Source organism: Pseudochaenichthys georgianus, chromosome 17 (genome assembly GCF_902827115.2).
Source record: "Pseudochaenichthys georgianus chromosome 17, fPseGeo1.2, whole genome shotgun sequence".
Classification (NCBI taxonomy): Eukaryota; Metazoa; Chordata; class Actinopteri; order Perciformes; family Channichthyidae; genus Pseudochaenichthys; species Pseudochaenichthys georgianus.
In genome coordinates this window covers 30,141,430-30,159,354 of record NC_047519.1, presented here as the reverse complement: position 1 = coordinate 30,159,354, position 17,925 = coordinate 30,141,430, and the positions used below count along the sequence as shown (strand labels likewise).

Genomic DNA, 17,925 nt, shown 5'->3' with positions numbered 1-17,925 from the left:
AAACTGCATTGTATTCTGTCCCCATCTTGAAAGGACATTTGACAGTCACTATGAAGGATGGGACATTTCTCATTTTGCTTATAGGTATAAACCACAATTTCCAACAGCTCAAGGTGATGTCCCCAAATTGCTGTTTATTTAATGTATAATGACAAACACATTTAAGCAGCTGGAACCAGGAAATATTAGACATTTTCAGCTTGATAAACACAATTAATCCATTATTAGAATAATTGGCAGTTCATTTGAATTTAATCGGTTGAAGAGTTGATTAAACGACAACCATTTCTGCATTCGTAGGTTTCTCTCCGTTTGAAGCTTGACCCCCTCTCTAACGCTAAAAGTCAGACTAAAGCTGCCTCTGCTGAATCTATTTTAATATTGTGTGGTTGTTTGCTAACAAAGTCATTCAGACAATACCACTCAGTGTGGGCTTTCGTCCCTTGTTTTCCCCTAAACATCCTGCACCATTTCACACAGCATGGGCCTTTTCTCACAGCAGACATGTTGACTCGTCATGGTAGGAAGGCTCAGGTGTCTCTAATAACACTAACCAGAGAGAGAGACAGCGAGCCCTCGCACAACAACGGCACCCTGAACCCAGGACGCTAAATGGATAAACCAGCCATCGTTAATTTGATTACCTACACCTGTTTCCACTGCGACATTTGAAAATTTCTCCTCGGGAAAGGGCTTCATGCTCACTGTAGACAGACAACTGATGCACTCACTTAATGCCATGTTGTTCTGTGCTTTCTGACGTGTGGTAGAAACAAAATATCCAATGTTTTAAAATACGACACAAAGGCGAGGCAGTTGTAAATTACTGCAAAAATAACAAATAACATCTACGTACAATCTATTTTGATCGTATTACTTTCTACAATTGTACAACATGTACTACAATAAGTAAGTTAATAAGTCTATCTATTAAGATCTATTACCCTTTCATCCCTGAATCAGATATGAAATGTGCTTAATGCATTCCTCAAATATTGTAATGATAATATACAATATATATTAATAAAATATTATTTTATTAATATAGCACCTTACAAAACAGAGTTTGCTTTCATATAAAACAGAACACCAGTCAAATACACAAACACAATACAAAAGGGACAGCATCTAAACACAGAGTAACATAAATACAACATAATAAAACGAAAATAAAATCACATAAAAGCAATTTATAAATTATTTTATTATGAGTTTGTGTCAAAGGCTTGAGATTACATAATTATATTTTTAAATATGAGAACATGACCCTTTTTTTCATTACAGAAACAAAGCTAGTGGTGTGTCGACAGGAAGAATTCAAGCCTTTAGATATTTGATGAGCACTTGTTTAAAGAAAAACATGCAAATAATCCAAGTGAAGAGAAGTGAATATAGTTAACTTACCTACTAGAATCAAAACTCATACGTATTAAACACCATAACTGAACATGTGTTAGACATGCAGTTATCCACTAGAGGTCTCTGTTCGACTTGAAATCCCTCTGCAGCTCCAGCAGCTCCACCTCTCCGGCGCAGAGGCCCGCAGCACTACAAATGATCCACTGACTTGATGTATACCGTGTCACACTCCCAAGACAGTCAGTATATAGCTCTTTATCCACCATATAGGCAGCTCCACAAACATTACACACCCAACGCATATTTATCACAAGCAGCATGCATATTCATGGGCAGGTTGATGGAGCTGGTGGAGGGATGTGTTGGAGTTCTCAGAGTGCCGCAGCAGAAGGCGAATGTTAATTCAATTATACGGCAGCTGTTCCTTGGTGCCCATGGCCACTGTGTTTGCACTAGAACAGAAATCTTGTATTAGGTCCCTCGCCATAAAAGACCATTGCCAGGCAGGAGAATGGAGACTGCCTGTAACCAAAAGCCATCAACCGTATTTTAAAGAGCTTTTAATGCTTATTTTTGGCACGATTGAGGAATCTGGTGATGCTGCAAAGTAAGATTTGTGGTTGCTATATTTATTTTTGGATTTTCCAAAGCTTTTGTTTTTGGTCATTATTCTTTTAAATAGTCAATCTGCTGGGAAGTGAAATGTGCAAATTAGTTTCTTTTTTTCCTGGTATTAGCTCCAGTCAAGGGTGGTTGGATAAACACCACTGTGTGTCATGTGGTGGCACAACTATGATTTGGTGAAAGCCAATTTACAGATGCATCAAATCTCTTTCTTTGTGTGTGTTCTTGTGGATTTATATACTCAAGACTTTGTGTGTTAACATGCATTAAACAGACAACATGTATGTATTGGTCCTCAATTGCTCGCATACATGCAAATTCAGTTTGTCAATAATGTGAGTGTTGGTATTTGTGCTCCACCCCACCTCCTGTCCCAGGCTCTGGCTGAGCGCCAGTACGACTTGGTGGAGGAAGAGGAGGAGGATGAGGAGGATGAGGATGAGGAGGAGGAGGAGGAGGAGGAGGAGGAGGAGGAGGAGGAGGAGGAGGAGGAGGAGGAGGAGGAGGAGGAGGAGGAGGAGGAGGAGGAAGGGGTGTGAAGGCATCCAGACTGTCCCTTCATTACCCGGCTCCCTGAGACTCGCTCTCTGATTTAATCACATGGCCGCTGGCGGGAACTGCTGCTCTGATGTTACCTGGACCTGCTAATAAGTTTGCTTTTCCTTTATCAAAAGGAAAACAGCCTCACCTGCGGGAAGGATGAGCTCGACTGCACATACATGCAAAACATATGCAGGCATTCAAATGTGAAGGCATCTAAAAACCTCAGTCATTGTCCTCCTACACACAGGGGAAGATATAACCAGACAACTAAGATTATAAGAAATAAAAGATTATTTTCATGATTGAGTAATCAGCTAATCATTTTCTCTATTAAGTGATCGGTGTCTTCTAAAAATATCTAAAGTATTTAGTTGAATTTCTCATTGTCTGAAAATGGCTGGTTTTGTCCAACTAACAAATATCACCTCATTTATTGTCAAATAAGACAAAGAAAAGCACATGTAAGAGTTGGATCTTAAAACATAGTTGGCATTATTATCAACTTAATAAAAATGTATAAATACAAAAATGCTGCCAAACATTTAGAAAATATATACTGTAAATAAAATCTAAAGATATCACAACAAGGCTACAGTACACTGGCCTTTGGGAAGCCATCCTGTGACCTAACCAGAACGGACAGCATGTTCACACCACTTCACTACACACGGCCTCATCACGCAGCATGTAAAGTAGACCTTGCATATCAAGCTGTTTAATAAAAATTAAACCCCGTCTATCGACTGGAAAAAGCACAGAGCTCTATTTAGAGTGACTGATGGAGAGCCCAGAATCAAAGGCCCTGTGGCACGAGCGGCTGGTGAGTCTGGGAATTGGCCCAACTCTTAAAGAGCCCAGCGTCCCTCATCTTGACTGGGGGGGGGTAAACCCCAAACAGGAAGTAGCGATTTCCGCTGGCAGCCGAGAGGATCCTTCTCTGGAAGCCTGACAGGTGAGGGGGCCGAGGCTGCCAACTGTACCCCCCCCCCCCTCAGGTGGGCACAGGGGGCAGGGCAGACCCCCGTCACAGCTCCAGCATTGAGACACTCAGCAGATGATGGGAGCTACCGAGGGCATTTCACTCCCTGATGTCTGCGGACGAAGATCTGCTGTGGAAGTGGGAATCTCTCCAGTACAACATGGCACTGATAGAAACACAGAAATATTTCTACTACAAATATTTGACGAGTTAATTTAGAATAATGAGAGGTTGTTACTGGGTGTGTTTAAGCATTAACTCTCAGCGGTGGAAGTACATTTACTATGCAGTGTAGTTTTGAGTCACTAAACTTGACTATTACTTTCTACTACATGTATTCATGACGACTGTGATGTATATTGTCCAAGGCTTGTTTGCTAATATAAAAAGTATAAACACCCCTTTTCCTGTTTTGGTTAAAAAAAGTAAGGTTTATGGAAATTATGTGGATGTTAAGACAATTCCCGACTAGCCTCGCCCACCACTCTTTGGGGGATTACCTTAGATTCAAGTTGTCCCTGAAGACTTTTCGGATTTAATGTAAAAGGCACATTATCGACTGATTAAATCAAACCAACTGAGTGATGTAAAACTCATATAAACTGGATGCGGAGACATTCAAGCGAGCAGAGGGCGTCCGCTTGTTCCTTTAAAAGTATCGTCTTTATTTTATTCTTTATATATTTCATTGACTGTCGCCCACATCGACCAGAATGCAAATCAGCTGCTTTTTTATTTGACTTATCATTTGGGGCAATTGGAAATTTTTAGTAGTATCACTGTTCATGTTTTATAGTTTTATTGTTTTATGGTTCAGTGATATAACTCTTACTGTTTGTTTATACCTTGTTTTTAATTATGTTCCTCATTTGTTATTGTCATTTTCTGTCATACTCTGTAAAGCACTGCGTCAAGCATGAAAGGTGCTATAAAGTGTATTATTAATATTATGTTTACATTGTTGTACTGTTTTCTTTACCAAATGATCTCAATACTTCTCCCACCTTTTCTTACCCTGACCATAATGACAAGAAATCAACAAAGATACCTCCTCTCACCAGCTGCTGATCTGTGGTACTAACAACTTTAAAATCTCATTTATCATTGATTTGACTTGTTTTGTGTCTTTGTGTTGACCCTATTTGAAATCTGTTTTCCATCATTCAGCTTTGTCCTTTTAAATAAACCTCCAACCTAATTTAACACTGCAACGCCGTGTTGCTCGTTCTCGCTAAAACGGTTTAAACACAGATGGCGTGATGTCATGTTGAGATATCTGCAGCTACATTGCAATGGGGTTTAATGGAGTGCAGTTCAAGGTGGAGGTATTCTGTGCAGCCAGGGGGGAATATATGTGTAATGAAAGTGGCATTTCAAACAGTACTTATGTTTGTTATCATTGTGGTGGACTGGCAGCATGTGACACAATGGTATTATTGTCAGCTATAAAATGACTTTTCCCCACTAACATTAAATACATTTACTTAGTTTCAGATTAATTTGCACTGAACACTGGAAACCCTTCCTGTGCCACACTGTTAAGAGTAGGAAGCCGTTTCAAATGAATCAAGGCGACGGGAGTTGAGGACGGTTGATGAAGAAAAATATTTCATATCAACACTTAGAGTGTCGATTAGGTGAGAAAACCACATTGCAGCCCTGTCAATCATCCTGGCTTCATGCTCGGGGGGGAAGCATGAGCTGCTACTCGCGTAAAAGTCAATAGAATCAAATACATCATGACCAAAACACTTCATTCGCTTCTTGTTTCTGAACTAAGAGAGTTTTACCAACAACATGTCCCTTGTGTAATATAAATAATGTGTCTTTAGTGAGTCCCTTTTTGACATTTCTTGACATCAGTCTGTAAGTCACGGTCAGAAAAGACCTCCGGAGTTTATCGTACATTTCAAACAATAATAATATGAAATGTGAGTTTTACTTGTATAAGATATCTGACACATTTTCATTTATCCTATCACTTTCTGGGTATGGAAGTGTCGCTTTCTACCACAACAGATTGTCACAGCCACTTTGAACGTGTGTGAACAGATTGTGCTTTGAAAAAGAAACGGGTGCCTGCAGCAACATTTCACGTCTGCATCCCATCTCTGTCTGAAAACGGGACTAACATCTTTACATTATACATCTTCAAAAACATATCCATTATTCATATCCCCATATTTTAATACTATTAGCACTTCTATGCCGCCCACCTAAATACCTGTGTTACCTATCAAAGGAGCAGTGACAGTCGCTTACTTTGTTTGGGTGTAGAGACGGGTTGGGATTAAGAAACTACTATGGGCCATCACACCAAATTAAATTAGATCTGTGAGTTGATTATATTATCCGTATGCTAAAAGATTCGATACAATATTGGGCACAGGAGAAACGTTGCTTCTTACCTTGTGAGCGGACTGTTGTGTTGTTTGTATAGACAACACACACACAAACACACCGCGCTCCCACCTGTGTGGGTGGAGGTGTGGCCACTGCAGGCAGCTGAGTGGGGCAGCATATGGAGTTTCTAATTGGGTAGAACAGCACAGCTGGAGGACACCAGTCCAGGACCTGGCCTCTGGTAATCAGTCCCACAATCCTCAGCCCTCCTCTGCACATCCACCCGCTGGCTGGGGGGGGGGGGTGTGCGTCACTCCTGAAACCGAGAGGAAACATGTCCACTTAGAGTGTTTTAATTCTGAATCATGTCAATGTCATATTAAAATAGTGACAGGACATCGACATCCTGGACATTCAGCTGGTTGAGACGAATGCAATCCCCTGCCAGTTCACTGTAATGTCATTTCCCCTTTTTTACTGACTTATTTCTGACCAAATGTTTTGCACAGTCTCACTGAAATCCCTGTATAACTATGATTATCACTGAACACACTACACTATACATGTCGGCTCCTAAACATGCAGTACATGTTGTCATGAGAAAACTCTGAACACTGCAGATCTTTTCTTTCCAAATCCAATGTTCCCTAAGTAACTTGTGGAACAGTAGGACCTGTTAAAGTGTATTACTCTCAAGTCAATGTTGAAATGTTTATCAACTATTTACTTTTTTTTTTCTTCGTATGTAGATTTAAACAAATGTAAATACCTGTAAGTGCATTTTAACCCAATATTGTTTGTTCTGTTTTATGCATTGTGTGTGTTATCATTTGTCTTGCATGTAAAACCATCCCAGTCAAAGACATTAACTAATTAAACTACATTTAGTTTAGTTAATTTGCAACACTACGTCACCTGGTGCGCTTTATACAGCTCTGTCTTATACAACTAATGTGCAACAGCCAATTGATTGAAGGAAGAATAATGCCGTTTTCTATTAACACATTAAGGTTATGAGCATTTTATAAGATATTAATCCTGCAACAACAGGTTTATAGTGTCTGAGCGTTTTGAATTTAACAGCAGGAACAGAGGCAGTCATGCGGGTATTAGGTATAATCAAGTACTCAAAATAAATGAGTTGCACTCCTATTAGGGACCAGTAAATTAAATCCCTGCTTGGCTTCAGTAACGTGAACACGCACCTCAACATAAAGCAATGCAAACTAAATCGGGAGAGTTGTTAAATTGTTGAGGAACTGAAAATTGACAGCAGAAGGCTCATTATGGAGCAAGTGTCAGGATTAAAAAAAAGAAAAAAGACATGCTTTGCCTTTGGTGTTCATTTTCCGGCTTTCTTCTACCTCAATTAAGCAATGATCTATAAATAGTGATGCCGTGAATTAGGTCCCGGACAGAATCACGTTTGTATCACCACACCATCACCATTACTACACCCTCAACCACTCCACCTCGCTGTCATCAGCTAGTGACATTGATTGAGAAACGCTTGCGACTCAGCGTGCGATCAGTGGTGCCTTCATTTGCAGCTCGGCGCCACGCACCGTGCCTATAAAAGCTGATAATGTGATAATTAAAAGAGCTGACAGCAAAGAACTGTCAGCGAGATTTACCAACCTCTGCTATATCATATACCTCTCAAATTATAAGCTTCCTCTCTGGAAATATGACACTTAAAATATCAATTGAAGTAATTAACTATAATTTAGGATAAAAAAAGTTAGGAAGTCTCGGTCAAGGTCAGTTTTTGGATAAAAATACATATTTAAAACCTCAGATTCGGACCTGTAAAAAGGATTTCTTGCAGACAAAAGATCACTGCCATGTCCCTCTCTTTCCCTCTCAACCACACCATGATTTATTACCTGAAAAGACAAGAGAACTAATTAGTGGAGTAATTAATTAATATAAATTTGCATATTTGCATTTGCAATTAGTGCAGTCAACTGATTAGTCTGAGATGGGGAGTTTGACTCATCAGATGCTAGGGTGTGTGTGTGTGTGTGTGTGTGTGTGTGTGTGTGTGTGTGTGTGTGTGTGTGTGTGTGTGTGTGTGTGTGTGTGTGTGTGTGTGTGTGTGTGTGTGTGTGTGTGTGTGTGTGTGTGTGTGTGTGTGTGTGTGTGTGTGTGTGTGTGTGTGTGTGTGTGTGTTGGACCAGGACGATCAGCAGGCCAGCTGAGGCATTTTTGGGGGGAGGCGGTGATGAAAGGATTTTTTTTTTGTATTTTTCTTTTTTGGGGGTGTGTACAGTATCTTTGCACATGCTCGCTCACACACACTTGCCATTATTAGTGTGAACACACGTGTGGTGCTCTGTCTCAGGTTTGTAAAATCACCAGTGTGTGTATGCTGTCCCTGTTGCTCCCTATCTGTCCCGTCCTGTGGTCCCTTTACACTCTGACCTCACACTAAGGTGTCGTCATTGTCCTGCTGATCGATGTCCAATACAGAGAGATTGATAAGCTGCTGTAATTGATTCTCCTTGCAACAAGGTCATTCACAGGAATACATTGTGTGCGCTTGTGTGTGCATAACTGAGGAGTGCATATACCCATATCGAGTGCCAGCTGTGCCCCTGTGTGCATTTGGCAGCGTGCCACTGGGCCTTTTCCACGGGGTGTACTTAATGTGTACGGTCCTGAGGTACCAACACTGTTTCGCCCCCCCGGTGCCACACCATCCTCTGCAGGTGAGGGGCCTGCAGCAAAGAAAGAAGTGTAACAATTAATCGATTAGACGATCAATTAGAAAAACTAAAACACACTTATTCTGATAGTCGGTTGACCAATCAAGACGTTTTTTTAAATCATGAATGCCCTAAGTTCTCTGGATGTAGCTTCTCCAATGTGAGGATGTGATGATCTTTCTCTTGTAATCTGAATATGTATAGGTTTGAATTGTTGGTTGAGATAAACTCTGGACTCTGGGAAAATGTAACAGGCCTTTTTCATTCTTTTCTAATTCTATCTAATAATTCTCATGCAATTATATCCAATAAGGTGTCCTTTATGAGCTGCTTAAGAGGACCCTGAACACAACATTAGAGTTAACAGACTGGAGTATATCTCTGTATAATCATCAATCTTTGTTTTCTTTCAGCTACTTCTCAGAAATGCATTTCTAATTGGTTTCATTTAATGTAATATATTGCTTTAAGTTTTATGGCAGATTTCCCACCGATGTTATACTGCATGTGTATGTTGTTGTTTCTTTTACATCGTTTTTATAATCAAATTCTTGAAGAAATGCATGGGCTTTATGGACTTGGCATGGAAACCGAAGGGTGGTGAGTTCAAGTGCCAGAACGTACCAAGTAAGGAGTACTATAAGGGGTGCCAGTTGTAGGCTCTGCCAAGGTGCCCTTGAGCAAAGCATCAGCTCACTGATTCCCAGGCACTGTTCTAATACTGACAACTATTCCTAATAGGATGGGTTAATGCAGAGATAACATACTGTATTACTTTAATTTCATTTAATTTCAAACCTTTATTTAACCAGATTGGACCCATTGAGATCATAGATCTCTTTTTCAAGGGAGACCTGCAGCATATAGGTTCCACATGAAACATAAAACAATAAAGGACATTATACATTATATTTACAGGATACATAGTTATAGACATTTACAAGTGCCCATTGTATCAGCAAGCATTTCATTTAGCCTAGCTTTAAAAACATGCAGAGGAATGAGATTGCTCAGTTTCAATTCTTGCTGAAGATTGTTCCAAGCAAGTGGAGCTGCGCACATAAAAGCTGTCTTACCTAAGACAGTCCTTGCTCTTGGCACATCTAACAAGACTACATCATGTGACCTCAGACAATAGCTGCTTGCAACTCTCTGTGTTATCAGAGAGCAGATATAATACGGGAGTTTACCCAACAAAGCTTTATAGACAAACGTGTACCAATGACTGAGCCTCCGTACAGAGAGTGATGGTAAACCTGCCTTGGTATACAGTGTACAGTGATGTGTAAGCGCTTTACAATTTGTGACAAATCTCAGAGCACTGTGATACGCAGCATCCAATTTGCTCAGGTAATTGGCCAACACACTCTCACTCCCTAAGCGTCCAATAGCGACGTTTGGTCAGTGTCCGTGGCGTCCAATTGTGACGCTCCTAGGCTCCTTCAGTGTCATAAAGGGACGCAAATAGCTTTCAACTGATTGCAATGTATTCCCATCTGCGTCGGGATTTGACGCTCATGGAAGCACGGCATTCGTTTATGCCGGCTGCCCTTAAAGGCAATGTGAGCGTCCATTCCCATTGGATAACGGCGAATTGTACACCCGGAAGTAAGTATTCCTCTTACTGTCGATTGATTTTACAGTGATATCTGCACTACTCATCGACTAAAAAACACCAGATTATCCTTGTTAATTACACAACATTGATTGGTTTAAATTGTGTGCAATGCTTTTGTATTTTTCCCCTTCGATTCGGAGAAACAAATATGTTTTCTGAGTAAAGGATGGCAGAAGACACTACACTACCCAGAATCCCCAGCTATCATTTGGCCTACACCATGTGCTCTGTTTGACAAACCCCGTTTTTTTCACCATTCATTCCGATAGCTGGCGTCTATGTCACGTGATCTTCAAATTTCTCCCTGCAGAAAAAGAAAACATGGCCGAAATTCGTTTTATTCTGGGTGTAAAATGCCTATTTTAAAGTTAGTTTGGCCATTAAAATGCGTTTTGATGTCATTTGATGCGAGAAATATGAGTTGTTATTTCAGATTATGTGTGCAGTGGATGTACATGATCTTTAGTTTGCTAGTTATTACGAAGATTACTTCAGGAAATCGCGACGTTTTCATTGTTGCCAAGGTGGTTTCTAGGGACGCTGCTATCGATATTATTTAGTTATGTTGTGTAACTGTTTAATGGTGTTATCTTTATTGCTACCCCCTTCCCCGTCAATGTATAGTGTTGGTCCACAGCCTAAACATATTAGTTTAACAAAATCCGCATCTAAAGATAGCCTACGTTATTTCCCCCCTGTGCAATTCCAGTCTCACATCTCAGAGCACATCGTCATTAACAAATACCGGAAACAGACCAAAATAATAATAATACCTTATTCCGAGTGTGCTTGCTTTTCTCTTTGAAAGTCATCACATAACGGCATTGTAATACACGGTTCGGCTGCATTACATATTACATATCTGCCGTAGTTCTGTATTTATAGAGCCCTGATGAGAAGACAAACATGAGGAACTGAAAACGTGACGTGGATCATAAATATATCAGCCATTAAACAACATCTTACATTTCTTTTCACACAATACGTCTCCTTGCAGTATCAACACTAATTCGGCTCACTTTTATATTTGATCCAATTGGTAGATAGGCTGTATTTACACCATAAAGGTGCAGAGATGATATAAAGGGACGCCTGGTGGTTAAAGCATGTTATTGAATTTCAATATTTTTATTATTCGATATTAATACGATCCCTATAAAGTATATTCATTACTCGTTATTCTCTACTAATTGTTAATTAAAGACTGTATGTAATGACTATTTTGCACATCCCTTTCAAGATTTCAAGATTTTCTAAGGTTTATTGACATAGCATATAGGCCTACACAACTGTGGTGTAGTTCTGCACTGAATGAAAAACTTGGGTCGCAGGTTCCTCAATAGTGCATTACAAGACATCTATCAATATGTGTGCATACCTCCAGCAATGTTAACTATGTTGAAGCACTTATTTTAACTGATATTATACATAATGTATAATGTACTCTTATGAGATGTATGTAGATATTTCATCTCCGGCCTTGTCAGGTATTGAACAATCAATAAATAAAGAACACAGAATTGTTGAATATAAAACACAGAATTTGTGTGATTATACTAAATGATTTTCAAATAAACACAACTGCATATTTAACTGTTACACATGCTGATGTAACGCAAATGTTCCAACTTGGGATCAATAAAGTATATCTTATCTTAAGCTGATCGATGGCTACTGCCATATTTGCAAAATGTGCCTCTGAACCTTGACAAGTGCATGTTTCAGGCTTATCAATTAATGTAATGTAATGTTATCACAGGGGTCACAAACATAAGACCAGCTTTTAAATAAAGCTCTTCTGACCTTAGCTGGCATGTGGGTATATATATTAATACTGCCCATAATGGGCACCATTTATTAATTATATGTTTTAAATGTGAGTGTTTCCTGTCCCCTAAACCTCCAGGGATGTACACAGTTGAATACTGGCAACTTCTTATTATGGGAAATACGAAAACGTCTTTTAAAACTACAACTCCCAGTAGAGACGTGCCATAGAGAACATGTTGCGAAACAGAATAGCCAGTATCTGTAGTTCTGGGGACGGGGTGGGGGAGGGGGGACGCGGTGGACCCGTTCAAATCCAGTTTTGGACAGTCTGCCGTGGTTCCATCCCATTTCAAGTGCTGTTCGAGAATCGGCTTAACCCTCGGAGCACACTCTCCAATCACAGAGCTTGAGGACTATCACGGGGTTTGTCAAAGAGCACATGGTGTAGTCCAAACGATAGCTGGGGATTCTGGGTAGTGTAGTGTCTTCTGCCATCCTTTACTCCTGGGAATGGACGCTCACATTACCTTTAAGGGCAGCCGACATAAACGAATGCCGTGCTTCCATGAGCGTCAAATCCCGACGCAGATGGGAATACATTGCAATCAGTTGAAAGCTATTTGCGTCCCTTTATGACGCTGAAGGAGCCTAGGAGCGTCACAATTGGACGCCACGGACACTGACCAAACGTCGCTATTGGACGCTTAGGGAGTGAGAGTGTGTTGAATTGGCAGGTGCATTCATATACAACAAATCACCATAGTCCAGCACAGGTAAAAAGGTCACAGTGACTAGCCTTTTCCTGGCCTCAAGCGAGAAACAGGACTTGTTCCTGTAGAAGAAACCTAACCTAACCCTCAGTTTTTTAAGCAGGTTATTGACATGAAGTTTAAAAGAGAGACAATCATCAAGCCAGATACCAAGGTATTTGTAACAGGCAACAACTTCAAGTTTTGTTCCTTGCGTAGTTACAATATCTAAAACAGGCTCTGGTGTCTTTTTAGCTTTTGAAAAGAGCATTACCTTGGTTTTATCCACATTTAAAAGAAGCTTTAATTCAGAGAGCTGAGTCTGAATAGTGTTAAAAACAGCCTGTAATTTAACACCAGCCTCCTGAATGGAGGGACCTGCACAGTACATCACAGTATCATCCGCATAAAAATGTAAAGTAGCTTCATCCACATTATCACCTACACTATTAATATATATGGAGAATAAAAGTGGTCCTAAAACAGAACCTTGTGGTACACCATTAGAAATGTTTAACCATTCAGAAGACAGTCCATCAAAATGAACACATTGGAATTACTGTCTGTACAGGGCTGCGTACATGTGTGTGACAACGAAAGGGATTTATATTTCCAACTATTCAGAAGAAGCATTGAGTTTTTATAGCAGGGGCTTATTTACCCCAAAACTTGAGGTCTGCTCCATTAATTATGTCTTTTTAGTTTAAGACTAATCATCACTGTTTCTGGTTGTCTTTCATTCAATGTAATAAATATGAGATACAACACAACTGCCATTGATATTCTCCAATTACATCTGTTCTTATTTATTATTTTAAATAACATCTATCTTTCTATATCTATCTATCTATCTATCTATCTATCTATCTATCTATCTATCTATCTATATCTATCTATCTATCTATCTATCTATCTATCTATCTATCTATCTATCTATCTATCTATCTATCTATCTATCTATCTATCTATCTATCTATCTATCTATCTATCTATATCCTTCTTTCTTATCTATCTATCTATCTGACCTGTTGAAGATTCCTGCAAACTCGAACAATCTCACATTTTTGTCCCCAAAATACGACATTAATGTATCTTTCTTACACGCAGAGATGCATTATTATTATCCTCTCCGGTCTGTGTTTCTTGACGGTAAACGCGGGCCTCCCGGTGCCCATTACCGGAGCTGCCAGATGATCGGTACGATATGGAGATCCCATGGGACAGTGAGCACGTGGTCTCGCCTGCCACAAGACGTCAGCGGCAGATGGCATGGGTACCCGCTGTTGGCATGAGTGTCATTCCTCAAAGAGAGAGGGAAGGGAAAGAGAGAGAGAAGAGGGAGAGCTCCACACAGCCAGGCAGAGAGAAGGGAGTGCGCACAGTTTTGCTTTTCTCATAATCTGTGGTTTGCAAGAGAAGAAGCTGCAGCGCAGATTCAGAGGAGATATTTGGGAACATGCATGGTGCAAACTGACCTGAGGTTAGTATTAACATTGTTATATTATGTATTAATGAAGATGTGTTGTTTTTGCTTCTCTTTAAAAACAATGTGGCTGTTATCAGGTTTTATCACTAAATATGCGACAAAAGCCTTTAAACAAGGTTCCTTTTTACAATGAAGTTCAGTGTCTTTGAAAAGGTGACATTGGACTTGCTTGCCAATTTGTTCCTCTTCCTCTTGGGAGGACCTATGTAATTAACTGGCAACCTTCAAAAGGAGTCTGTGTTATACTCTATCCTCATCGTTTATGTTTTGTGGCTTTGATTTTACAGGAAATATGTTGACATTGCCATTCGAGGAACCTCATTTGATGCGTGAGCCGCGGTTCGGTGCCAGTTATTCCCGTGAAAGCCTGCCTGAGAGCCTGGAGAAGGAGCACGACAGGTCCAACTCTGACATGAGGGAGGCCGAGGAGGACATGTCCGACAGAGAGGAGGAGGAGGAGGAGAGGGAGAGCGAGCAGGATGACAACGGGCTCCCCAAAAAGCGAGGCCCGCGAAAAAAGAAGCCCGGTAAGGAGTTCGAACGGACCAAAGTACGGCGGCACGAAGCGAACACCCGGGAGAGGTGCAGGATGCACGGCCTGAACGACGCGTTGGAGAGCCTTCGCAAAGTTGTGCCGTGCTACTCAAAAACTCAAAAACTGTCCAAGATCGAGACCCTGAGACTGGCTAAGAACTACATCTGGGCCCTGTCAGAGACCCTGAGCGCGGGGAAGAGACCGGACCTGCTCGCCTTCGTGCAGACTTTGTGCAAAGGATTATCTCAGCCCACGACCAACTTGGTGGCCGGTTGTTTGCAGCTGAACGCGAGAAATTTCCTCACAGACCACAACGGAGAGGTCATGTTCTCTGGCAGGTCGCCATACGATGCCGTGTACCCGTACCCGGGCTCAGACGTGAACACGCCCCCCGGGCACAGCGGCAGCAGCGTGGACGGAGGGGCCAAGCCGTTCAGACACTACAGCTACAGCGGCGCGTACGAGCCCTACTACGAGAACCCGTCCCCGGAGGGCGGAAGTCCGCCTTTCGACGGGCAGATGAGCCCCCCGATGAACTTTAACGGGATTTTCTCCCTAAAACACGACGATCCCCCAGACTACGGGAAAGGCAGCCACTATGGAATGCGCTACTGCAGTGCGCCAGGACGCACGGCTCTTGCGCACAACTCCATGTACCGAGTGTCCCCAGAGGGCCGCTTCCCCTATGATTTGCACGTCCGCAGCCAGTCCTTCCAAGCACAAGGGGAAGTTAATGGCTCTTTCCACAATTAATCAATCAGCTGGACAAAGTTCAAGTTTCAGAAGCGATGCAATTTCCCCCGCAGATGTCGAGAGTGGACTCCAGACACGCTGATGCACTGCAAACATGTCAATTTAAACAAGTCATTTAATGTTGAATACTCAGTCTTGTTTTTACTTTGAACCATGATTTAAATCTGCAAATTAGACATGATAATTTACTTCATAAAACGTGTGTCAATAAGGCAGAAAAAAGATACAACGAGGCTTTTGCTTTGGAATGAAATTAAACGATTTCATTCTGAAGGCAGATCTCTGATTCAATCAACGAACATTAAAATGTAAAGGCTCACTGCCCCATTTGTTTTGCATATGGAAAACCACAAATGTAAAGAAATGTGTTGAGTACACATTGTTTTACAGTTAGAATGTATTATGTATTTGTTAATGGCTGCACTGCAGATGTAAGTCAGGTTATTTAAAGATAATATTGTGACAATTAATTCGATGTTCTGCCTTTTAATAAGGTTCCCAGCAGTCAGTAAAAGGGTTTTCATGGCGAAATAAAATCAGCTAAATAAACAACCGGGGAAGAAGAATCTGAATAACGCTTCGCCTCATCAGGGAACTTTGCTGAAACATGATTGGAGTTCAGAGATGCAGTCTGTTAGCAATAAAGGTCAATTGAGCTATGCAAGGCAGCCAAATGCAATCTTTGCTTAAACAATGATAAATGTCTATTTCCATTCACAAGACGTTTCTCATTATCTAATATATATTTAAAATGATGACAATTAGGACCTACAGAAAACGAATTATTAAAAAAAGTGTTTGGTGCACGTGTTTAGGAGACCTGATGATGATGTCATCTGAACTGGTCCTATAAATACAGGAAGTTTTTTGGGGGAAAAGTTAAAAACTAAATGCATTTGTATTTGAAGTAATTAGTGTGGCATCGAGGTGAATGTAAATTATTATTGTATTCATTTATTTAAGCTTATTCATTATAAGTCCTTCAATTTGAATGTGGATAATATATTATTAAAAAAATATTGTAAAATCAACAGTTGACATGTGAATTTCCATACATTTAAAGTTTGTTTCTGTTGCATTGGTGTATATTTCACTGCAGATGGAAGTAAAAATAAATTTGTGTGAGGTTAACAAGATGTTTCCAAACTATATGGATCTGAAAAACATGCCTTAAAAAAAGAGATGCTGACGTCAATATGCAACGAAATGACAGTTTTGGATAGTTTGATGTGAACTTTTTACAGAGTGATGCACTTCATGTATTCCTGCACAATGTTGGTGACTGTGCTCCCATAAATTGATTTTGTAACTTTACCCAAATGAAGAATGATTATTGGATATATTCTGAACTTTTATTTCTCTCTTTAGCACACACACTCTTGAAAACTCGTTATGGATCGAAATATTCGTGAAGTAATGTGTTAATGTTTTGTGATGTGTTTGTCTCAATAAAATGAAGAAGCTGTGAGGGGCTTTCTGTGCAGCTTCTTGACTGTCTGTGAACACCATCGACAGGAGGAAAATGGCGATTGAATAAATGTGATATTAATAAATCAAAAAAAGCCCCGGACATAATTGTTTTTATTTATTTTTGAGAAATGTAATCTTTTAATAACATTGCAACCTTTTGAGTTTCAGGTGACAGTGCGTAAAGGCCTTGCGTGTAGGCCAAAAGCAACATACGATGTGAATCATATATTTAAATATATGTTGAGTGTTAAACTGTAAAAGGGAATGTCATCAATTTTTTTTTCAAACGATTCAAATGTAGTTTATCTTAAATTGGCATTCTTAATTAATTAAACACACATCTGTGATAGCCTACGTTACGCAAATATAACGCTGAGTTTTTTGTCTGAAATTGGCTTGTCGATATAATTTAATTTAATTTCAGTTGATCAGATGGCTGATTTGTGAAAAATGTGCCCACGAGGTGCTGGATGTGAGCCAGAGATCGCAGTCCTCTAATCCCTGGAGATACGTATGTTAAATTTGTCCCGCGTCTCTAAAAGGAAAAATAAAAGTTTATTTTCCGGCAGTATTTGGACAAATCTATTTGATTTCGCTCTCCTGCATGCTCTTTAAATTATCCTAAACTCTCGGGTTTAAATACAAATACACGCCTATATTTAATTTAGTATGTAACTCATGGTTATACGCCGTTGTAAACAATACTCATACGTGGAAGAAAGAACAAGTCAACTGGTTTTCTTGTGTTTCACTTTCACTTCACAACTACTGTTTCCTGCTAAACGTGCCATTAATAAAACCTGGTAAAACAGCTAAACTCATTTATTTGATCAACCATCATGGAGAACGTTCAAAGAGAAACTCCAGCGACTCACACGACAGATGCGGATAATTTTAACATTTGGATAAGGCACCGAGATATATCCACATCTTAATGTATTTCTAATTCATAACATAAATCTAAAATAACGCAGGAGAAAAATGCAGT

General features: G+C 40.1%; 1 protein-coding gene across 1 annotated transcript; it reads left to right on the top strand.

Annotated features, from left to right (window-relative positions):
* The first annotated feature begins 14,038 nt into the window (after positions 1-14,038).
* On the top strand, positions 14,039-16,990 carry neurod6b (neuronal differentiation 6b). Its single transcript, XM_034104950.1, has 2 exons — positions 14,039-14,173; positions 14,467-16,990. Exon 2 carries the CDS (start codon positions 14,472-14,474, stop codon positions 15,465-15,467), a length of 996 nt encoding a protein of 331 aa, XP_033960841.1. The 5' UTR covers positions 14,039-14,173; positions 14,467-14,471; the 3' UTR covers positions 15,468-16,990.
* The last annotated feature ends 935 nt before the right edge of the window (positions 16,991-17,925 follow it).